The sequence below is a fragment of the Salvelinus fontinalis genome, chromosome 24, assembly GCF_029448725.1.
Source record: "Salvelinus fontinalis isolate EN_2023a chromosome 24, ASM2944872v1, whole genome shotgun sequence".
Taxonomy (NCBI): Eukaryota; Metazoa; Chordata; class Actinopteri; order Salmoniformes; family Salmonidae; genus Salvelinus; species Salvelinus fontinalis.
In genome coordinates, this window is record NC_074688.1 from 4,544,973 (window position 1) to 4,569,641 (window position 24,669).

Below are 24,669 nucleotides of genomic sequence, written 5' to 3' on the forward strand. Positions count from 1 at the left end.
GAATACTCCATGTGGCTTGACACAACTAGTAATTATCTGAAGTTCACAAGCTATAATTCAATGGTCTCATAAATAATGGATGACATTGGGTTAGATAGAGGATGACTTTGGGGCGGCAGGTAGCCTAGTGTTTACAGCGTTGGGCCAGTAACCGAAAGGTTCTGGATTGAATCCCTGAGCTGATGAGGTAAAAATCTGTCGTTCTGCTCCTGAACAAGGGAGTTAACCCACTGTTCCCTGGTAGGTCATCATTTTAAATAAAAAAAAATGTTCTTAACGGACTTGCCTAGTTAAATGAATAAAAAAAAAAAAAAGATAGCTTTTAAGCGCAAATAAAAACAATGCCTCTGTATTTTTTGAAATCATGAGAAGTTTTTAGCCACAACTTTTAGATAACTCCATATATAAATTCAGAAAAGAATACGGACTATTTCGATTAGGTGAATTCAAATCCATAATCATATTTACACAATCATTTTCACAGAAGCTGTTATAACAACTGCAGTAGGTTTATCTTCTTGTGCAGTAGTGGCAACAGTGCTTCATAATAACAAAAACGGTATTATAAATATTCAGTTGACCTGCTCTTGTGGCCTATACCATACCATATGCTATACTTATCGTGCAAGCTTGGATTTTATTGTTGGATCACAACCAAATCATCACATGCCCTTGTGCTACATTTCGAGGGTGCTGTCCCTTTAAGAGTCGGCAACGCTCGTTGAATTCACAGCGCCGTCGCTGAAAGTTTTGAGGCCATGCAAGTAGGATACTCTGCTGTAGTTTGGATACTGAAGGAAGTGACGGGACTGAATGAGAAAAAAAAAAGAAAATATATGAGGATAAAAACAGAAAGCAGATTACGAAGCAACGTGCTGTGTTACGATCGAGAGAGAGAGAGTGGGATACTACATCGCGCATGATTCTGATATGCATTGAAGTCGTGCGGGTCAAAGTTTTTTTTTTAGTTGTTTCGAAGTAGCTGTGAAATGAAAAGCAGAGATTGAACGCTTGATCGAGATGGGTTTACCTACTGTATGCGTTTGACAATTCACCCGAGTCGCGTTAATGTTTGTACAAAATCAAATCAATCACGGCATGAATTATAGCGTAAAGCATGGAAGACGAACAACTGGTTGGATTTCATATATATATATATATATTTTTACAAATAATAGATCGCAAAGGGGCTACCTGTTGAAACTGAAATGCTACTAAATAATTATATGTTAATATTGAATAGAGACGGTTGGATTTCTCCTGGACTTTAGTATTTTTCCTCTGTCAAGTTCAGTTCTGCGTCTTCTGGAATGTTTGGGAGTTGTGTTCCACCGGTTTCAGCTCGAATAAATGCATTTCTCTGGGCACTAATATTTTTAACAACGTTCGGACTTTGTTCAGAGCTGAAAGTTCGTGTTCGTTTAGCTGATGGACAAATCACCGAGGAAGTTCTAGAAGCAGACAGTGAAAAAGACTCCATCACACTTGAGTTCAAACAGGAAGATGGAACTCTCATAACATTTGTCGCTGACTTCAAACAGGTGAGCGCCTCCAAATGTGTTTTGCCCCACACCTTCATTGTTCTGTGTTGGGGTTATTGCCCAATGACCACCCATGTTGCCAGCCTGATCAGCGGTAATGCCGATGTTGAATGCAGACTATTATACCACCATGTAACTAATTTAGAAAACAGTACACCATAGCCTAATCGTGTTAGTCTAGCCTGTGTCATTTCAGTGCTGATGAGTTGACTCCCTGGCCATGGGCCCTCCTCTCCTCATGCTGGTAAATTCCTCAGCATGCATGAGTGGATAATGTGAGGTGGCACAACAAACTGAATATTGAATTAGGCTCTCACTTGTAAGGATCGGTTTAGGAATGCTATTCTTACTCTTTTGCACTACAACTCGTGTCTTTTACTCTGAGCCTGCTCAGTCCTCTCAACACAGAAGGGCCTAGTCGGAGAGCAAGGGCATCCATCTACTCCAGTGGTTCACAAACTTTGTTGTGCCAGGGACCGGAAAGCTATGGTCCTTCTTTCGTGCAGGACCAGTTCCATTAAACAAATGGCTACATTAAAACTAGCACAAAATAACCGACTAAGCCTAAACCAGTGTCCGCTAACCATAAGGGACCCGTCAGCAATATCGGTGCTGGTACCGGTGCTGGTCCATGGGCCAGAGGTTGAGAAACACTCACTGCTTCAGTGTGACATGTGAACCAGCACATATGCAGCCTGTTGCCCGGGTGCCTCTGGTCACTGTGCACTACACTCCGACACAGACCAAAGGCATGCGTCTGTGATTGTTGCAATCCCACAGAAACGGACAGCCTTCGCAAGAAGTGAAAGGGGGGGAGATTTTCTAGGACTAAGTGGGCATGTCTGACCTTTTTGATCTGTGGTATGGTTCACAAATCAAATGGGGAAATTTTGTGATTAAAAGAGGCCGGCGCGTTGCCAAATCGGCGATGACACATCTCTGAGCACATCACACCATGGTGGTGAAGCCTGTTTAGACAAATTAGCTACAGGCCTCTTTCCTCTTGGTTTCCTCTCTGTTTGAGCAGTTCCACTTGGAGGCCTGCCTCTCCATTCGGTTTACATGTGCTTCTCATTTAACTCTCTATCTCAAGTATTCATGGGAAGTTGGATCAACTTTGACTTCAAGCGGTCATGCAGAATTTACTGCTCAGATCCGCATCTGGAAAGGAAAGCGCTTAAACGGGATATCAAACAATGGGTAGCAGTGAATGGACAGAGTAGATATATATATATATATATGAATGGATTTGTTGCTGTAATGATTTTGTTCACGGGACCAACCAGCTAGGTGTGTAGATGCTGTTATGATCAGTCATAGCCTCATGCCAAAATCCCCGTGAGTTGGCATGGGTTGTGAGAACACAGAAGTAGTGTAATCTATGGGATCAGTACAACTATGAGAATCGGAATGAGTCATTCTGTGATAAGAAGGGGGGGGGGGGGGGTTGAGCTGAAAATTTTACATGGACGTGTGGTGAAATGATATGGCTACCTAACAAACCACACCTCAATCTGTAGGAATGGATAAATCTTATTCACCATTTGCATGAAAACAGCTGGAATGTGTATATTGATTTACAATGTTCAAGCAAGCGCTTGACTCCAAAATGTATCCCCTGATTCCCAAAAATAAATTTTTACAAAAAAAGGGTGATGCAATTGCCAAAGTCTCTATACTAACATCAAAAGACCACTGCTTTACATTGAACTCCAATGTTGTGGCACATTCAGAATTACCCAGAAGTAGCAGTTACGATATCAGAACAGTGCTTTTGCCAACCTGATAAGGTACTGATTACTTTAAAACAAGTAGGGCAGGGTACCCCAACCGAATTTGGCCCGCGTGTGTTTTTTATTTTTATATCTAATGATTGTGTGTGTTGTTGGACTGTTAAAAACACCAGCAAATCAGCACTAAGTTATTTTAATTTTGGATATCTGTTACAAAGTATTCCCATGCATAATATAGAGAGAAACAGTATGTAATCGTGTAAGCAAGGTTTGAAATATTGATTTAGTTAAATATTAAATCAGTTTGGGCTTCTTGCGGTCAATTTGCACTTGACAAATTATTTGTAATTATGTTTCGGCCCCCTGACCATCCTCTCAAAAAAAGATTGGCCCGTGGCTGAATCTAGTTGATGATCCCTGAAGTAGGGCATCCTATTCTAATTCGTGTATTTTTAAGTCTCTAGTCTAAGACGACCTAATGTGAAAACTAGAGGTCGACCAGTTATGATTTTTCAACGCCGATACTGATTATTGGAGGACCAAAAAAAGCCGATGCCGATTAATCAGCCGATTTATTTTATTTTTAAATTTATTTGTATTTATTTATTTGTAGTAATGACAATTACAACAATACTGAATGAATGAACACTTATTTTAACTTAATATAATACATCAATAAAATCAATTTAGCTTCAAATAAATATGAAACATGTTCAATTTGGTTTAAATAAAGCAAAAACAAAGTGTTGGAGAAGAAAGTAAAAGTGCAATATGTGTCATGTAAGAAAGCTAATGTTTAAGTTCCTTTCTCAGAACATGAGAACATATGAAAGCTGGTGGTTCCTTTTAACATGAGTCTTCAATATTCCCAGGTAAGAAGTTTTAGGTTGTAGTTATTATAGGAATTATAGGACTATTTTATACGATTTGTATTTCATATACCTTTGACGATTGGATGTTCTTATAGGCACTTTAGTATTGCCAGTGTAACAGTATAGCTTCCATCCCTCTCCTCGCCGCTACCTGGGCTCGAACCAGGAACACATCGACAACAGCCACCCTCGAAGCAGCGTTACCCATGCAGATCAAGGGGAACAACTACTCCAAGTCTCAGAGCGAGTGACGTTTGAAACGCTATTAGCGTGCACCCCGCTAACTAGCTAGCCATTTCACATCGGTTACACCAGCCTAATCTCGGGAGTTGATAGGCTTGAAGTCATAAACAGCGCAATGCTTGAAGCACAACGAAGAGCTGCTGGCAAAACGCACAAAAGTGTGGTTTGAATGAATGCTTACGAGCCTGCTGGTGCCTACCATCGCTCAGTCAGACTGCTCTATCAATTCATAGACTTAATTGTAACATAATAACACACAGGAATACGAGCCCTAGTTTCCAGATTCGACCATATTAATGATCGATCATCTCGAAAACAAAATGTTTATTCTTTCAGTGAAATACAGAACCGTTGCGGCATCCATAAGTCTAAATATTCCTGCTACGTTGCACAACCTTCAATGTTATGTCATAATTACGTAAAATTCTGGCAAATGAGTTCGCAATGAGCCAGGCCGCACAAACTGTTGCATATACTCTGACTGCAAGCAATGAACGCAAGAGAAGTGACACAATTTCACCTGGTTAATATTGCCTGCTATCCTGGATTTATTTTAGCTAAATATGCAGGTTTAAAAATATATACTTCTGTGTATTGATTTTAAGAAAGGCGTTGATGTTTATGGTTAGGTACACGTTGGAGCAACGACAGTCCTTTTTTGCGAATGCGCACTGCATCGATTATATGCAACGCAGGACACGCTAGATAAACTAGTAATATCATCAACCATGTGTAGTTATAACTACTGATTATGATTGATTGATTGTTTTTTATAAGATAAGTTTAATGCCAGCTAGAAACTTACCTTGGCTTCTTACTGCATTTGCGTAACAGGCGGGCTCCTCGTGAGGCAGGTGGTTAAAGCGTAGGACTAGTTAACCGTAAGGTTGCAAGATTGAATCTCTGAGCTGACAAGGTAAAAATCTGTCGTTCTGCCCCTGAACAAGGCAGTTAACCCACCGTTCCTAGGCCTTCATTGAAAATAGGAATGTGTTCTTAACTGACTGCCAAGAAAAAAAAAAAAAAAAACGGCGTCCAACATTACCGATTTCCGATTGTTTTGAAAACTTGAAATCGGCCCTAATTAATCGGCCATTCAGATTAATCGGTCGACCTCTAGTGAAAACAAGTGTAATGTTACCTTGAATGAATAGCGAAACCTCCCCAGAGTTTCACTTCGGGGCACAACCTCCAGCCCACTACACGGGTGGAATAAAATCGTTTCAGTCCTTTTTTGAAGACAATCAACTGGGAATGTCTAACATTTGAGGGGGAGAAATATCTGGGAATGATCACGATGATGCAGGCCAGGCCCGCACACACTCATCAGTGAGAGAATGTTTGTGGTCTTTCCCAACAGTTAGAATGTGAACCACAAAACTAGCTTGGCTATGTCCCAAATGGCACTGTGTACCCTTTCCCCTCAAAACAGCTTTAATTTGTCAGGGCATGGACTCTACAAGGTGTTGAAACCGTTCCACGGGCATGCTGGCCCATGTTGACTCCAATGCTTCCCACAGTTGTCAAGTTGGCTGAATGTCCTTTGGGTGGTGGACCACTCTTGACATGGGGAAACTGAGAGTGGAAATACCCAGCAGGGTTGCAGTTCTTGACACAAACCGGTGCACCTGGCACCTACTATCATACCCCGTTCAAAGGCACTTAAATATCTTGCCCATTCACCCTCTGAATGGCACACATACGCAATCCATGTCTCAAGACTTAAAAATCCTTCTTTAACCTGTCTCCTCCCCTTCACCTACACTGATTTGAAGTGGATTAAACGGTGACATCTATAAGGGATCAGATCTTTCACCTGGATTCACCTGGTCAGTCTATCATGGAAAGAGCAGGTATTCTTATTTTTTTTGTATCCTCGGTGTGTATAGGGAAAACACCAGGAGACAACAAACATGCTATTTACACAAGGGAACATAATATTATTTACAGTTAAATTAGATCTTTAGAAAGAGGATACAATATGTTTTTTTTTTTTAAGCTAAACTTTGCTTTTTGCCTGAGTAACCTCAGTAACCATTCCATGATGACATGGCTCTATACATAACTGAGCAACGCATTAAATCTCTATTTTTTGGTTTGGGTACCGTAACAAAACCATAGTGGCTTGTCTGGTGGGGTATATGATACAGCCTGGTTCGAATCCAGGCTGTATCACATCCAGACGTGATTGGGAGTCCCATAGGGCGCCGCACAATTGGCCCAGCGTCGCCCGGGTTTGGCCGGGGTAGGCCGTCATTGTAAATAAGAATTTGTTCTTAACGGACTTGTCTAGTTAAATAAAGGTTACACACACTGACCAAAACGTTATTTTGTTTGAGTCACGTATGTCCCCATTACCAGTAAAACATAACCAAAACCTATTTATTTCACTTACTTCCTGTGCGGTTTCGCTGTTCAGTCGTTTCGTTCTCATTCAGGATTTCATCATGCATGTCAAGCAGTGATGTTTCAGCTCTCTGTCCGTGGCCTTTCTTCCTCGGTGCATATTGTTTCCATATTGTTCAGCTGTGTATGTAACATTTCACGTAAAACCTGTTTCTTGTCTGCATCGAAGTAGCGGCCCTTGTACATAGCATCGTGGCGACACAGTAAAGAGAGAATGCCACCGAATCGATTGTTCACAGCCTGTGTTGGCAGTTTTGTTGAGCAGGCGTTTCAATGCCACGACCGAGGGTATCACGTCTGTTGCAGGCGCAGTTGATGAGCTTATTTCTCGAGTCAGTTGTTTGAATAGAGCTAGCTAGTATGTTCATGTTTCAAACATGTTCTCAAGTGCCATTGAAATGGCAGCAGCGGTATGATAACCAGCATGAGCATGCAATACGACTTTCCTCAGTACGAAATCCTTGACGACCCACTGTGCTATCAGTCTTGGCATGCTCATGGGGCTGATATCGCTGGTCCAAATGTTAGTCGTGACGCCAATAGCAGTGACGCTATTACTGTGTAACTCCGGTAGGGCAACATCTGAAAAATAGCACACTTGGTAGTGTGTACCAGTGCTCGATCAGTCGGCGAAAGCAAACATCACCCACAACAGAGAACGGTTGATTGTCAAGGGCAATGAATTCCATTATCTTGGCGTTAATGGATTTTGCCTTTTGAGTTCTCGCGGAAATGTTCTTACTCTTTCGAATGACTGCTCGACTTGTTGACTGCTCGATCCACACAGCAGACATTGTGGGCTAGGTTAGGAATGCTGTGTTGCATGTGTAGCGCAAAATTTTATGTGGAGTATTTACGTCACATACTAGCTAGCTCTATTCAAACAACTGACTCGAGAAAATACTACCATTCAAAAGTATGGGGTCACTTAGAAATCTTCTTGTATTTGAAAGAAAAGCACTTTTGTCCATTTTTAAATAACATTAAATTGATCAGAAATACAGTGTAGACATTGTTAATGTTGTAAATTATTATTGCAGCTGGAAACGGCTGATTTAATGGAATATCTACATAGGCGTACAGAGGCCCATTATCAGCAACCATCTGTCGGGTCTATGGCATCATTAAATTTGAAGACTTATTTTATCAAATCAATTCTCTGTAATTATTATTACATGATTAAACTAATCATGTAAATGTAATTAACTAGGGAGTCGGAGCACCAAGGAAAATCTTCAGATTATAAAGTTACAATTTTCCTAATTTAACTCTTCAGATATTTTAATATCTGATCAATTTGTCTAATTAATTATTCTTTACCTCACATTAGTCTCATTCCAAACGTCGTAAATTGTTGGTTATCTGCACGAGCCCAGGCCTTACTATGAATTATCCATACATCAATTGTCTTAATCATTTATTTACTAACTAAATAATCACATAAATGCATAAACAAACAGTAGCTATGGTTACAAGGAAATGATAGGGGAGGTTCCCTAGTGGACTAAGCCGATATGACGGCTTGGCGGACAAAGGAAAGTGGGTGTGGACTGAGAAGGGAGGGAAAGACGTTGACTACACAGTTGATAATTATATCAATTGAAATGCTAATCCTTTGCACTTGAACGCTCACTCATTCGGGAAGAATTGCAATCAATATATATATTTACGCCCAGTGTGTCAATGTGGTCTTTGTTGGAATCGTCAGGCCCTTCTGTTGGAAAGTTCTTCCGAGGGTCTCTCTCTCTCTCTGCTTCCCTGAAGTCTTTCGTGGTTAGAATGGATACTTCAGAATACCATTCAGAAATGCTCTTATAGAATAGGTGTTTCGGCGGTTGTCGGTCTTCGCATCCCATGTTGATATAATTTCTAGCTGCAGACTAGTAATTAGTGTGTAAGATTTGCTCTTATTCTGTCGGGATCGATAGTCTCAGAGTTTAACCATTTCCAGCCGTGTAGCCGATGCTCCATGTGGTATGGTTAGGAATTCAACAACCAATACAACCTTAGCTTAAACTGAGGTTTTTGTGGTCTAAACTCAACCTGTGCCTCCTCGGTGTCCATCGAGGTACGCGTGGTCTGAAGAGGATTTCTTCAGGAGGGTTTTTTATTCGTAACAGTAGAAAAGGGCTGTTCCATGACGCTAGATCATGTCTGTGCTCACGGGGGTGGGCCAATGACTTAACTTTAAAGGGAAACAATTCTTTCATATTAAAGGTTTCACATCATATTACATCATTTCACAAATAGTTTCGTTTTTACTCATTCATTTTATACACGAATTAGATGCAAACACCATATTTGAGAAATGTACATATTCAGAGATGGTCATGTGTGTTTCCTGTCCTCTCTGAGGTCACCAAATGAAACACACTCGTCATACCCGTCCGTTTAGGAGTTCATCATGTGAAATTGTTTGTTCTCTCTGTCTCTTTCTGCAAGGCCTGCGGAGAGGGTCTCCAGGAATTTATGACCTGAGATAACAGTGTGTATGTGAGCGAATACCCCAAAAGGGCCACGTCATGACACATCACTCCTGTGTTCCAATGGCACGTTGTCAGCTATTCCAAGTTAATAATTTTAAAAGGCTAATTGTTCATTAGAAAACCCTTTTGCAATTATGTTAGCACAGCTGAAAACGGTTGTGCTGATTTTAAAGAAGCAATAAAACTGTCCTTTAGACTAATTGAGTATCTGGAGCATCAGCATTTGTGGGTTCGATTACAGGCTCAAAATGTCCAGAAACAAATACCTTTCTTCTGAAACTCATCAGTCTATTCTTGTTCTGAGAAATGAAGGCTATTCCATGCGAGAAATTGCCAAGAAACTAAAGATCTCATACAACGCTGTGTACTACTCCCTTCACAGAACAGCGCAAACTGGCTCTAACCAGAATAAAAAGTGGGAGGCCCCGGTGCACAACTGAGCAAGAGGACAAGAACATTAGATTGTTTCTCAAAATAGACAGATGCCTCACAAGTCCTCAACTGGCAGCTTCATTAAATAGTATCTGCAAAACACCAGTCTCAACGTGAAGAGGCGACTCCGGGATGCTGGCCTTCTAGGCAGAGTTCCTCTGTGCAGTGGCTGTGTTCTTTTACCCATCTTATTCTTTTCTTTTTATTGGCCAGTCTGAGATATGGCTTTTTCTTTGCAACTATTTAATACATTTTAGAATAAGGCTGTAACGTAATAAAATGTAGATAAAGACGAGGGTCTGAATACATTGTATGTGTGACCGATACTATAATTGCAGCTCATTTGTCTCACACCTACACACTCCGGTTGAGATGAGCAACAGATGTTGGGAATACACCTGACACACTATCACTTTAAATTGACTATGCCTCTGTACCAACAATGCCACGGTCGTGTGAACGAGAACATTAGCTCTCTCTTAAGTCTTTTATCTGTGTTCATAAATGTATTGTGTTTCACAACTCCCTTAGCCCTCAGGCTGTTTTGTGTCTAGATATTCTCTCTTCAAAGAAAATTGTATTTATGAATACGCCCAAACAGTAAGCAACTCTCGGGATGAATTGATTTATTTCTATCACACACCCACTTGTTTGTAAAGAGCAGCGAGCACAGCGGTTAGCCTTTATGAGCAGACTCCCATTGCGATATCTCTCTGACCCGTTTGGCGGCTGCCCATCCCTTTTATATCCTTTCATAGCCATCGCATATCTCCCAGTAACCTTGGACAAGTAGTTGGAAACTTGAACAATAACTTGGTCCCACGTTGCAGCACAATTACCATCGCACCTTTTTTTGTTTCCAACTTTTCATTATTATCTGGGTGGCTAACACGTTGCTCGTGTGGGAATTCTGTGAAATTTCTCTCAGCATTTCCTCGTGAACGTGAAGCGGGATCCGGTGTGCAATGCGTCTAAACTCGACTCATTTACCAGATCGTATGCTTGACTGAGGCCATCCCACTGTCACTTGCACAAACTTGTCAGACTTTTTTCAACGGGCAAGCAGTGTCACCTTTTCCAGGAAATGTTGTGGTTTTTGGAATGGATGCCATACAGGTTAGAACTCTTGGGCCATCCAGTGAATCGATCCAGTGCAGTTGTATAAGGTCCCACTACTGCACTGAGTCATATGGGAAGGATATGGACTCCAACTCCCACCATGTATTGATCCCTGTGTGGAAGATCTGCTCCACAGATAAGAAATGGGTAGTTGCTCAATACACAGGACCTGCAGGGCATTTCCTCAGAATATCTTTTACGTTTAGCAGGCAGTCAGCATGCACACTAAAGAGGGAGGTGTGAAGGAAGAAGTGTGTCTAGTTTCTTTCTCTTAAGACAAGCTGCTTTCTGGTGGTAGCCTTGTTTTGGCGTGGCAAAACAATTAGGGCTACATTGTTATTTAGTGGTTCACTCGAGGCCAAGTTTGCTGTTTTGGCGATTTTTAGCCTGCTGTTTTCAGAGCCTGTTCCCATATTTTTTTTGTTTTGTTTGTTGCTGTAGCCAACTCACTGCTGTGGTTGTTGGCTACACAGCACGAACAGAGCCTTTCTCCCATACTCATTGTCCTCTACTCTGGGTTGCTCTCCCTGAGGACTAGCGGATGTCTTTATTCTGCTCTGGGTCGCCAGGCAGATGTTGGGCTTTGAACACTGCTAATAATAAAAAGGTCTCGTGTCGTTCCCACAGTCGGAGACAGGCAAGAGGGGAAAGGGCAGGCACAGTAACGCCAAAATATATCTTTTGAACTTTTCGCAATCAAATGCTCCACAACACTAGACCTTTTTGAATTAAATTATGACAATGGATATGGTTTCTGCTTGGTTTAGCCCATCTATTCCTTTTTGGGGTTGCAGCTCAACAAGGAAAGCAAGCCACCTTGTAAAATCAACACTAAGAGATACGTTCTATCAGATATGGCCAATTTTCGATATGTCAACGGGGCCTGAACTCCAGTGTGTTTTTAAACCTATCAAGCAACAGATGATGGGAAAATGGCCATTCCTACACATTGTAGATGACCCGTTTTGATGGTGTTATTTTTTTACTTTAATGCGTCTTTTCTTTTCAATGGATAACCAACTCGATCTCAAATTTAAGTTCGCTATGTTTATATTCAGGATCTTCCTGCCTGTCCTCTGAGGTTACTTTGGGTTGTGGCCTCCCAAACGTGATTGAGCTACGAAACTTATGATGGTCCATAACTACATTTTAATGTTACCATTTCTTTGGGTCATAAAAATATACAGTTTGTCTTCTCTGCGTCGCACCATTTACAGTGCTAAAGTTCGGCATAAGGGGAAGGAAAACCTAGGTGGGCAGAAAAATTACACCATGGAATTGATGAGTAAGTATTTGCTCAATGCCTGAGCAATTTGGATTCTGAAGAGGTTGCTCTGGATCTTGATGTCCGCTGCCTATTGCAGGATATGAACTCTGGGACAAAGGTGGGGGCTGGAGCTGTATGGGACTGAAGCTATAGCTGTAAGCAGGGGCGTTGCCAGCGTCGAGCCTTCTCGTGAGCAAACTCATTTATAATGACTAATTTTCTAGCTAACTGGTTTTCAATTGAAAGGATGGCAAGGCTGTTCAACCTGTCGTGGCACATTGTAGATCTTAGTTATTTTCGTACACGTTTCAGCTTACTGAAGGCCCGTTCGCCTCCAGCAACTGTTACAGACATTGTACAGAAGAGTCGCAGTGCAATGGACACCTCTCCAAAAAGTGCTCTGTAGCTGCATCTTGTGCATGGCATTCAGGAGCTCTACAGGAGGAAGACCATCTGAAAAAGTGGCACCATATCGTCTTTAATGTCGCACTTCCTTTTCAAATCCATGTGTGAGATCTTTGTTTCTCAATTTGTGGCAAGATTTATGTTTCAGTCATTTTCCTAAATGTAAGTTTTGGTGAAGACTCCTCGCATATAGCTTCAATCGTGTGGAACCGCGCGTCCAACGGACTGATTGAACTATCCAGAGCCACATAAAACACTGTTGTGAAATCCAGCGTCGGACTTCTGTTCATTCGCTATGTCATCTCCAGTCTCTTCAGGGAAACTCCTCTGCTCCTCTACACCATCTGAGTGTGCCAATCAGTGCACTGACATTTTAAAACATTAGATAACAAATGGGTTTGGACTCCTAGGAAATGAAAGGCCAATTTTCTGAATGTCAAAAGAGAAGACATGTCTGTTCATTTTGGATATCAATGCAACGCACTCATTTTGTCAGGTTGCTGAATGTTGGGTAAAACGCATAATTCTATATAATTTATGTGGTCATATTTCCGCTTATAGCAGATGGGCTTATTTTATCATGTTTTCTCATGGCACTTGGCACATTTTTAATTTAAAGCACAAATATGTAGTTAAAATATTAAAAGTGGTCACTTTTGGTAAAAAGCTGAAGGATGTAAATGTAACCACTCAAATTCATAAACAGCTGTGGCTGCAAGGACAGACCATACATGATATGTCATTTTATAATTAATTTTTTCTTTTTTTTTTTAACAAATATTGGAGTTAATCTTATATTTTGGGCTCTGATGGGGTTCCATGAGGCATAAGTAATATTTCAATAACCAATGGGTATAAATCATTCATTCAAAAGATTGGTACATCAATCAGATCGCCCTTTTTAAACTTGTTCACAGAAACCCATTTACCGGTTCTGATAGAACAAAGCCCCTGATTTTTAATGTATTTATTTTTTATTACAGATTCTCCTGACTAGTGTACAATACACACTTCAGTTTAGGGACATATTTAAACATGAAAATGCTTGAATAACAATGACAAGCTGTACAGTTGTTACAATCCTATCACACACATGTGTGAACGAGTTGAGTTCTCTTTGTCATTTTAATTGTCAATCTTTTAGGTTTGGGCAGCTGTGGATACAACCAGTGCCAGTCTCTGAAGTGCAAGGGAAGTAGAGTGGGCCAACAGGAAGGGTTACACACACACACACACTCCTCACCCAATTAGCATTCCTGTTTGCGTCACAAATGGCACCCTATTCCCTACATAGTGCCCTGTGGGCCCTGGTCGGGATACCATTTAGGACACGGCTCATATCTATCGATTAGCTCTTTGGCCCTAGCCCCTTAGCTGTTTGCGAATCTGGATAACTAAATCAGACTAGTGGTGGAGCTTCCATTATATTATTTCCACCTTACAGATGTACTAACGTCAAAGGGTTAGGGCCAGAGGTAAATGGTAGGGAGTGAATTGGAGCCGACTATCTATGCAAATTGATTCGAGGTGGCCAGTAGCTTGTGCTCAGTCACCATCTGCTGCTAAAGACATTTGCCTTTGCTGACAAGGCATTTGCATAATGCCCTGATTTAAAAAAAAAAAACATTACCAACCCACTTGCCAGATTTTTTAAAGTAGGATCTATCTTTTGATCGCTTAGGCTTTAATACTGTCTCGCATGGTGCCTTGCTCTTGACATGGCCTATTTGTGTTCTGTCATCATATGAGCAGGTATACTGCTTTTTAGCCATTTTCTGACACCGCCCATCATTGGTTGCACGATTTTCTCACTTATCCTGTAACCTATTGTCTGTCTTTTCTCAAGCGCACGGTGTGGCTGTGGTAGTTAGGCCTGGGACTGGGAGGGTGCCAACCTAGTGTGACTTGACACAGAGCTTCTGTTGCAGCCCAAAGTTAGGACTATTTCATGATCCTACTGGTGCTGTTGTATTTATAGAACAGAGGGTGTCATTTTATTTGTTTTTTAAAATAAATTATAGCCATTTTACCGGGTTAGTGAAACCACCCCAAAAATGCCATAAATGGTTTTAAAATAAAGTGCCAAAAAAACATTTTTCTTGTACAAAAAAACCCACTTCCGTTTTCGCCTTTTTTAAATTCACACACAGTAGGTCTCCAACATACTGTAGAGCAGGATGTTAAATGTAACATATAGATGTCACCCAGTCTTAACACCTGCCATAAAACAATGCTGGGGTTGGAGAAGCCTTGGCTGCATTACCATGTCCTCCCCTTGTACTACCCCCCTCTGCTGCTCTCTGCCTGGGTTTCTCCCCTATGATGTTGGTTTCAGAGGAGAGGAGCATTGCTGCTTCCCTGTAATTACCCTGAGTGTGCCTGGAGAAGTCCCTCCGCGGGCTGTCTGGTTCTCCGCGGACTGTCTGTGTGTGAGAGACGTCAGGGAAGGGAGAGCTGATGAATGGGGGAGACAGGTCTGTGGCTTTGCTGTCCTCGGCTGGAACTTCTCTTTATGGCCTTGGGGCCACAGCCAGATCTCTCGTTCGGTTGCCAACAGCAACAAAGTCGTGGTAAAACCTTCCTTCCAACATCTTCGTTTTTTAAAACGTTGTTCACGTGAAGAGTGTAACGAGATGATTCACCTGTTGAAGTTATGGGTGTTGTAGTTTAAGAAGAACTCTTTGGGCACTGATTTGACTGTGTAAATAAGCAGTGCTAGTGAAAGGAGACTGAATGGGAATTTATTTCCAAATCTCTCATTCTGTGGTTTAGTGTGTAACAGTGCAGATGCAGGGTTCAGGGTTCAGTTGCTTAACTTGCATTCCAACCTTGTTTCAAGCCAACTATACTGGTCCAAAACAGTATGGCGCACACCCTAGCAAAACATTTTTTTTTAAATGGTGAATTAAAATCTTTCTTTCTTATTGGACAAGTCCAGGAAGTCCCTCGCTGTTTCAATTTTTTCTTCCATATGGTGCGTAATGAACACGACCCAGATCCTATGCAGTTGCAGTTACCCTGCCTCACAATCGGTCTCCCTCCTTCCCTCCCCTTCAGCATGTGAAGATCTTCCGGGCGCTCATCCTTGGGGAGCTGGAGAGGGGCCAGAGCCAGTACCAGGCCCTGTGCTTCATCTCGCGCCTCAACCACAACGAGTTCATCCCCAGCGAGTCCATGGCCCGACTCAGACAGGTATGTGTCGCCCACCGGGGTTCTAACCCGGGCCTCGGGTGCTTCAAGACTGTTAGTTGCCGAGGTTAAAGGCATTCGCTCAGGGAGCTAACAGAAGTATTCAGGTCTCAGGCAAGTTTAGTCATCGCATGAGAGTGGATCCAAACCTCCTCTGCTACATATGCACTAGTAGTACAGAGAAATGTAACTTTCTGAGTTGCCCTGTTTTGAATATGTTGAAAGTGTATCCTTCCTCTCCTTCAGGTAATCACTGATCTAACAACATGATACTTGCTAGCAAGAGGTTCCTATGTAGCTTCCACCTATTCCTGCTATGTCAGATCAGTGATAATGCCAAAGGAAGGGTACAGGGAATAACAAATAATAAGGCCAGTGGGTATCTATGCTGGGTGGGTATCCAGTGGGTATCTATGCTGGGAGTGTGGGGGAAGTGAATGAGCATTATCCCATTTTGATAAAGTGACCTTGGCGACATGACTGACTTTGTCCTGCGGTCCGCCAGAAAAACCCTCGATCCATTCGCACGGCGGAGGAGAGGCGGGGCCTGGACCAGCTGACCATGAATGTGGCGGTGAACCTGAGCCAGGCGTGGCAGCTCAGCAGCCACATCCACAACATGTGCAGCGAGGCCCGGGAGGCGATCTACACCCGGGAGAGGGACGTCAAACATTGGCTGGAGAGAGGTCAATAGAATGAATATGTGGGCACATCGTCACAGATTTGAATTGATTTTGGGCAACCGACATGTACAACAAAATGCACAATGTGGACCCAGAGGATATCGCTTGAAAGTATGAATTAAAACGCTTATTTCCAAAGTGGTCCTCGATGGTAAAAACATTAACACACATTAACACATAATGATTAAAAGACAAGAAAAAATTACAAACAACCATAAATGCATTCATTTATATTGACATCCTAAAAAATTGCACTATTCACTGCACTTCTCCCTAACCTTAATCAACCACATTTAAAACAATCTATTAATAGCACATCATACCATTCTTCAAATAAATACACCTGACCAGCAGTAGGGGGCACAAGGGTCAGTGGAGTGGCTTCCCTTACTATTACGACCTTGTCCAAATTAAACTTTGCCTGCTTTTTAAAGCTATTTTAACTTTTTCTTTGCTTGATCTCTAAGGGAAGGCTGTTCCATAGACAAATGCCTGTATAGAAAAACGTGCTCCTCGCAGTACTGTTTACTCTTGGGATTTTACAAGACATAACACTAGCTCTGGTATTGTGACTGTGTTGGTTATAGACCATATCAATGTGGGTTTTCATGTAACCTGGGGCACGATCATTTAAGATGTCAAGCATATGATTTACGTTGGTCCACTCTGGACTCCAAAGGAAACAAGCCCACCTCCCAGAACTCCTGTACCCCTATGTGGGTCCTAGGGGGAACATTTAGCATACACCTGATAACATTATTTTGCATGACCTGCGTTCTCTTTTCCAGCTTTTTTGATAGCCCACTATACCAAGCAGAGCAGGCATAATAAAAATGACACTGATTCAAGGTTGAGACAAGCAGTTTAACTTTAATGTTAAGATATGTAGTAATGATATAAATGGAATTTGTTTGCCATTTTTAGATTTTTTTTATTTTTTTTATTTAGCAGCAATCATGTCTCCAGAAAGGAATTCATCTAGGGACACAAAGATAAGATACTTGTTTTAGATTCGCTCTCCTTGGCTGCACAGTTTACCATTATCTTGTCAGCCCTAAGCAATCTCCGTTTTGTTCCAAACAAAATCGATTCGGTTTTTACCAAATGTAGTGAGAATTTGTTGTCAAGCAACCAATCTCTAACAAAATGCAGTTCTATAACTCAGGGTCTCTATGTAAACTGTATCCTTCCCTGATACCAGTATGGCGGAATCATCAGCATTTAAGAGTTTGCACTTTACTGTATCTGGCATATCATCAACGTGTATATAAGAGGCCCTAAAATTGATCCCTGTGGTACTCCATAGGATATTTCTTTGGCCTGACAGAACATCAACATTACATACTTGTGTTCTGTTGGTCAGATAAGACCTAAACCAATTCACTGCTACATAATTTAGACCCATGCATTTCAGTTTCATCAGGAGAATATTATGGTCCACAGTGCCAAAAGCTTTCTACAAGTCTAACATGACCCTACCTGTATAGTTCCCCCTTCTCACTTTCCTGCTTAATGTGGATATGGCAAGTATCAGTGGAATGAGCTGTTTTTGAGCCAATGTTCTTTTAAAATGTTCCACAGTTTACGTGGCTGATGTAAGGTGTCATTAACGCCGTCTATATAATGTTGGGATTTGGCATTATCCATCTTGTATCTTGCCTGGTTTCTACAGTTAATATAACCATCATCATCTTGTTGTGGATTTGTCCTTCTGATTCTGGCCAGGTTAGCGATCTCTTTTCCTTATGAGGTCTAAGATCTCGAAGTGATCCATTTCCCTGACCGCTGTTTTGATTCGAATTTGTTTCATCGGCGCCAAACAGATCATTTAAAAAGATACCAAGCTTGATTAGTACATGAGACCAATCCAAAATTCCAAGGACCTCTACATAATGTTTTTTTGAGTATTGTTTCATAGACCGTACCTTCATGTATTTATTACCTGGCTCTAGTAGCATTTTGGATGTCTTACGGGTACAGTAGGTTACCATATGATCACTAAAACCGGTATTAAGACTCCTGACTGGCAGACGTTCTCTTGATCTGATACAATAATCAAATCCAAAGTTGATTTACTGTCAATACACACCCGGGTTGACTCACCAATCAGTTCTAGTCCAAATAACTGATTTTTAAAGTTATACAGGGCATTTACTAGTGTACTTAGGTGATAACTGCACATTTGTATTAAAATCGCCAAGCAGAATACATTCTCTATCAGCTGATAGATCACAGCAATTCGATTCAAGTAAATCATAGAAATGATTCTGCTTAGGAGGCCGATAGCACACACCAACAAGTACAGGACGACGTTTAGGAAGAAGTATTTCTACCCATGCAACCTCAAGACCATCCATTTTCAGATCTGAAAGCAGGTTAAAATGCACATCATTCCTAGTAAAATCACACACGCTGCCACCATTTCGGTTTTGGGTCAATTCTATGAACGCTATAACACGGTAGTTCAACCTCATGGTTGGATGGGTCAATTGAGGACGATGTCACAGTAACTGCTGCAGCTCGTGTGTCAGAAGCAAGGAATTTTAGTTCCTCTAATTTCGGCAGCAGGCTCTGTGCGTTCACATGGATAAAATGAAGTCCTCTCCGGTTGAAACAGTCAAACATGTAATTTTCTGTGCCCACTGCTGGTACATCGACTATCTCATTTAGATTACACTCATCATCCCCTGCTTGTGTCCAGCATCCCAATGTTTGGCACCGCATTTAAACAGTATACATTGTAAGCAAGCCAAATGTTACTTTGAGACTTTTACAGCTTCATCATATGACAAGGGGTTGATGGCTCCACACTTTGTGAACAAACAAATGTCACAAGCCACCGCTTTTGAATTCTTCCTTACTGTCTTACCACAGTTTGGGCATAGTTGTTTAGCTTGCTTTGTGGTGTTTGGGCCATGACGGGTGTACAGCGTAGCAGGCCTATTGTAACACCGGTCTCAGCGGCGTTTACTGTGTACCTTCCCCGAGCGGCTCGGCTGTACCCGTAGGAAAGGTGATATCAGGTGTCGGTGTTGTACCGAAAAATCTCCCCCTGCCATAACCCCCCCCCCCCCTTCGCGTTGTTCATTGCTGCGACTTGCCTGCTAGTTGAGACTTCTGCTCCTCACTCCGTTGTCAGTTTAGCCTACATTTCACTGATCTTAGTAGCAGAAAGCATTTTTGTCTGCAGTTTTCGGTTTGGCTATTTGTTTCAAGTGTATGTGGCGGTTCTAGCCCCCCCCCCCCCCCCCTTTAGCACCCGGGGGCGCCCCCTGCAAGATGCCGCCGTGGGCGGCTGCCCATGTCGCCCGTACCTAAATCGGCTACTGATTTTATATTAGTCTACAAATCAATCTCTTTGCCAAAATTCGTCATCTCTCCCATGTCTTATTCGACTAGTATTTTTGAAAGTGTAAGGATAATAATTCATGCTATAATTGTTCTGAAATGTTTGCTTGCCAACATTTTCCTCCCTCTGTTTAAAATAACACACATTTAATTCGGTTGCCTATCCTGACGTGAAGTTTGTTCTATAGAAAGTATTTGACTCTGATGTGTGCCACAGAAAGTATTTGACTCTAGTCACAAAATGAAGGAAATTAGAAGGGGAGGGGAGGGAGGGGGGGGGGGGGGATTTTCGGCACAACACCTGTTCAGTTGCTCGTGGCCGACGACGTTCACAATATGAAAGCGAAGATTTCCATCCACGTCTTTCGGTGTAGGTGGAACGGGAGTTTAGGATAATCGCCATGTTTGAATTGTAGAATAAATCAGAAACGCCAAATCAAAACTTCTGGCTAAAGCCATAATATTATTGCGCGTTGCGATAAACAAACAAACAATTTGCCCATGTCATCTTGAAGAGCAAAAAAATTAATTAAGAGTCTGTTAGGCAAAAATAATAAAGTTATCTGCAGTGGTGTAAAAATATTTTAAAGTACTACTTAAGTAGGTTTTTGGGGTATGTATTTGACTATTTAGATTTTGGACTACTTTTACTTCACTACATTCCTGAAGAAAATAATGTACTTTTTACTCCATAAATTTTCCCTAAGACCCAAAAGTACTCAATACATTTTGAATGCTTATCAGGTCAGAAAGTGTCCAATTCAACACTTATCAAGAGAACACCCCTGGTCATCTCTACTGCCTCTGATCAGGTGGACTCACTAAACACAAATGCTTTGTTTGTAAATTATGTCTGAGTGTTGGAGTGGCTGTCCGTAAATAAATAAAAACTAAAATAGGTGCCGTCTGGTTTGCTTAATATAAGGAATTTGAAATTATTTATACTTTTACTTTTGATACTTTAAGTATATTTTAGCAATTACATTTGATACTTAACTATATTTAAAACCAGATACTTTTACTCAAATAGTATTTTACTGGGTGACTTGAGTCATTTTCTATTAAGGTATCTTTAGTTTTATTCAAGTATGACAATTGTGTACTTTTTTTCCACCACTGGGGATCTGTATCTTTTCAGAGTCAATGTTTTGGCCTCGTGGCCATTCTCAAGACGAGGTACACATTAGTCCACCTTTGTGTGGACGTGGAATAAAAGATGCAGATGCCCTTTTTCATTTTTGTCCTCCCAGCTTCTCTGGGAGGACAAATGATTGACTGGAGTGCTGAGCTGGAATAAAAGCCTGCACACACTATGGCCTCCAGGAATTCAGTGCCCATCCTTGGTCTAGACCTTAATCACACACTCGCTCCAACTTAAATTCATCCAATACATTTTAGCTCTATATGTACACTACCAAACTAGCCCAGTTCTACTTCAATAACACTATTAGTATTTGACCATGTAAAAAAAAAAAAAAAAAAAAAAAAGATTACGCAATTGACTGTAAAGTCAAACACTCTCTCCCTGATAGTCTGTTTTGCCCCTATTGCTCTCTTGCTCTATATCAGTGTATACATGGCTCAACTTTAGGAAAATGCTTTTTGTGGTATTTGTTTTTTAACGAGAGCTGACTGAAGAGCCCTGTCTTTTAGTTTATATGAAGTCAACAGTGTCTAGTCGTAGATAATGTGCTACTGTCAAAAATGTAGCCTAATGGTCGGTGCAGTGCACGGTGAACCATCTGTGATTGAATAGAGATAGCAGCAATCTTTTGCATGAAAAAGCTCCTTTATTACTAGCCTAGTCCCAGATCTGTTTGTGCCGTCTTGCCAATTCCTATTGTCACAGTGGGTGTTGGCAAGACCGCACAAACAGATCTGGAACCAGGCTACCTTAATTAGTGCATTGACTAATTGTTGCTTGCTGCACCTGTAGGAGTGGAGGGCTCCATGTTTGAGATCCTGCCCCAGTCGGTGGACGTGGTCCCGGACCTGCTGTCGTGCCGCTCTACGAGAGACCTGTGGCAGCCCTGCTCCTGCAGCTTCAGCCTGCGTCTGGAGTGGTATCCCTGCCTGCTCAAGTACTGCCGCAACCGCGACACGACAGGCAAAGGCAGCCCCTACAAGTGCGGCATCAAGAGCTGCAGCAAAGGCTACCAATTCACCTACTATGTCCCCCACAAACAGCTCTGTCTCTGGGATGAGGAGACTTAGCAGCACACGGCCGTGCAGTCAGACCCCCCCCCCCCCCCCCCCCACCCCAAACAAGCCAATGCTTTTCTTTTCATCCTTATTTAACTTGGATATCACGTTGGAGTTCAGGTCATCCTGTCGTGAGATGATAGTAGTTTGACGCCTTAAATGGGACAGTTTAGGTTGAAATTGAGACCAAAGCTATACCCTCTCAATGACTCCTTTTGACATTTCCTATAGTTGGGATGCGAGGCTGCCGAAGTGTCCAGGTGCCTACTGTGCAACCTAAAGTTCCTCTCACACGTTTGTTACTCACACGTTTGTGCCCCAGCTAATAAAAACTGACTACAAGAACCTCCTCTCATGAGGACACGTTTATGCATACGGCTGGACAGTGCAGCTATTCTACATTGCTTGCCCAGTGGGATGACTGGTGAAGGAACAACGTTCCCATTATGTTGTCACAGGAGACCGTGGGACGGGATCGTAACGGTCAGTTGGACAGTAACTTATGACGTCAATAACACAGCTTTAGCCAGCTCTCTTCCTGGTCGATGGCAACTCGGGTTGCAATCAACACTGTTTCTCTGATGCTGGGATTATTTATTTGGTTGCAAAGTGAAATTATTGAAGATTCTTATGTATAAAATGACTAATCTTAAAAGTTTTCTTTATATAAACTTCATCCCATTTTGTCTTTGATTTGTGTCAATTACGAGCTTAATTTCCCAAAATTCTGCATCTGTTAGCAATTAGACAGAATTGTAGCAAAACAGGCAGATTATAAACACAGTGTAAAAAAAAAAAAAAAAAAAACATTAGCAACACCTTCCTAATATTGAGTTGCTCCCTCTTTTGCCCTCAGAACAGCCTCAATTTGTCAGGGCATGGACTCTACATGGTGTCAAAAGCGTTCCACAGGGATGCTGGCCCATGTTGACCCCAATGCTTCCCACAGTTGTCAAGTTGGCTGGATGTCCTTTGGGTGGTGGACCATTCTTGAAACACACGGGAAACTGTTGAGCGTGAAAACCCCAGCAGCGTTGCAGTTCTTGACACGCTCAAACCAGTGTGCCTGACACCTACTACAATACCCTGTTTTTCAAGGCATTTAAATATTTGGTGTTGCCCATTCACCATCTGAATGGCAAACATACACACTCCATCTCTCAAATGTCTCTAGGCTTAAAACGCCTTTGTTAACCCGTCTTCATCCCTGCATCTACACTGATTGAAGTGCATTTAACAGGTGACAATAAGGGATAATGTCTTTCAACTTGTCAGTCTGTCATGGAAAGAGCAGGTGTTCCTAATGTTTTGTACCCTCGGAGTATATAGTGAAACTGTCTGGGCGTTGTATTTAGTCAACAGTATAGATGTTGATGCTAATTTAAAGTACATTGTCGAAGAGCAAGTTAGTTCTATCACAGTAGCCTCGATGTTGTTTTTCTTCTGTCAATGTGATCTTGTCTTGGGACCAAATTTCATGATTCCCAATTCACAATGGAAGATCACCGTTGTCACCTCTGAGTATTTGTAAACCGTCTGGGTTTGAGAGAGAGAATGCCACTAACTTGAACGTCATTCACAGCTCAATCACTGATGGCCATGATCTTTCTTTTGCATATGTAAAATGTCATTTTGACAAAGGTCTCCAAGTTGATTTGCTTATATTTCATTATTTTTTCAAGTTTGTCGGCAAACCACAGTAAAGATTCACAACGGAAATGTTCTCCAAGGAAGGGCTGAAGTTGCAACTTATTTGATTTGTGTTCACTTTTTTTCACTTCTCATGGAATGGATCTGATAAACTTTCTAAGCAATACTTCCGCCTGCCGTTGATGCAATGTGTAGCTAATGCATTCCATTCAAACTTCAACACGTGGATTATTGGGGGGGAAAACCATCTAACCATAGTCAGTGAAACCCTTTTACCATTATTATATTTCTCATGTCGGTTCACTTACATTTAAGTCATTTAGCAGACGCTCTTATCCAGAGCGACTTACTTCACAATTTGTTAAATGTACGTGTAGGCCTTCCTGATTTATCACTTGGATATGTGATTCCATTCCACACAGAACACTTTGTTCAGGTAGGACTAAAATAATCAGCAATCTGTAGGGAAAAGTCCAATTTTATTCCACAATATGATCACTTGTCTGCTATCCGATTCCTATACCTCATTACGTCATTTTACATCTTGAGTAGCTTAATGTGTTTAATCATATTCATTAGTAACTGGTACCTAATTGTTTTGTTTTATTATGTCACATTATGCTAATGCAATGTCTTTGTTCACTTTGTATGACCTCTTCCTAACTGACAAACCAAAATGTCCTTTTTTGTTGTTGTAAAAACCCTTCAAACTGTGGCCATTCTATGGTAACCTATGTGCCTTAACACTTCAACTGATATTTTTGCAACGTGAAACTAGAGTAAAGTCTCTCGTATTTTTCTATGTAAGAGTTGTGTATGTTTGCAAAGAGCAATACCACAGAAAATGAAGTAATTTACATTTCAAAAGTATATTTTGGCCTGTAAGGGTTCAATAAAGGCACCTCTTTTGCACTGCACTTTTGTGGGTGGTTTTATTCAGCTAAAATCTGAGCAGATTCTAAGACAACAAGATTCACTGACACCTACCATGCGCCAGGTACAGTATACATTTTCACGTAGCTTTCATGTTCCCCACCTGTACCAGAGAGAACATTTCTACAGAAGGCTTATACCTGCGTCTCACCTTTTCACC

General features: G+C 41.5%; 1 protein-coding gene across 1 annotated transcript; it reads left to right on the forward strand.

Annotated features, from left to right (window-relative positions):
* Positions 1 to 745: 745 nt before the first annotated feature.
* oafa (OAF homolog a (Drosophila)) lies at positions 746 to 24,493 on the forward strand. The gene is made up of 4 exons (XM_055879454.1): positions 746 to 1,541; positions 15,562 to 15,696; positions 16,199 to 16,379; positions 21,661 to 24,493. The coding sequence occupies exons 1-4, from the start codon at positions 1,311 to 1,313 to the stop codon at positions 21,936 to 21,938; spliced, it is 825 nt and encodes a 274-aa protein (XP_055735429.1). The 5' UTR covers positions 746 to 1,310; the 3' UTR covers positions 21,939 to 24,493.
* The last annotated feature ends 176 nt before the right edge of the window (positions 24,494 to 24,669 follow it).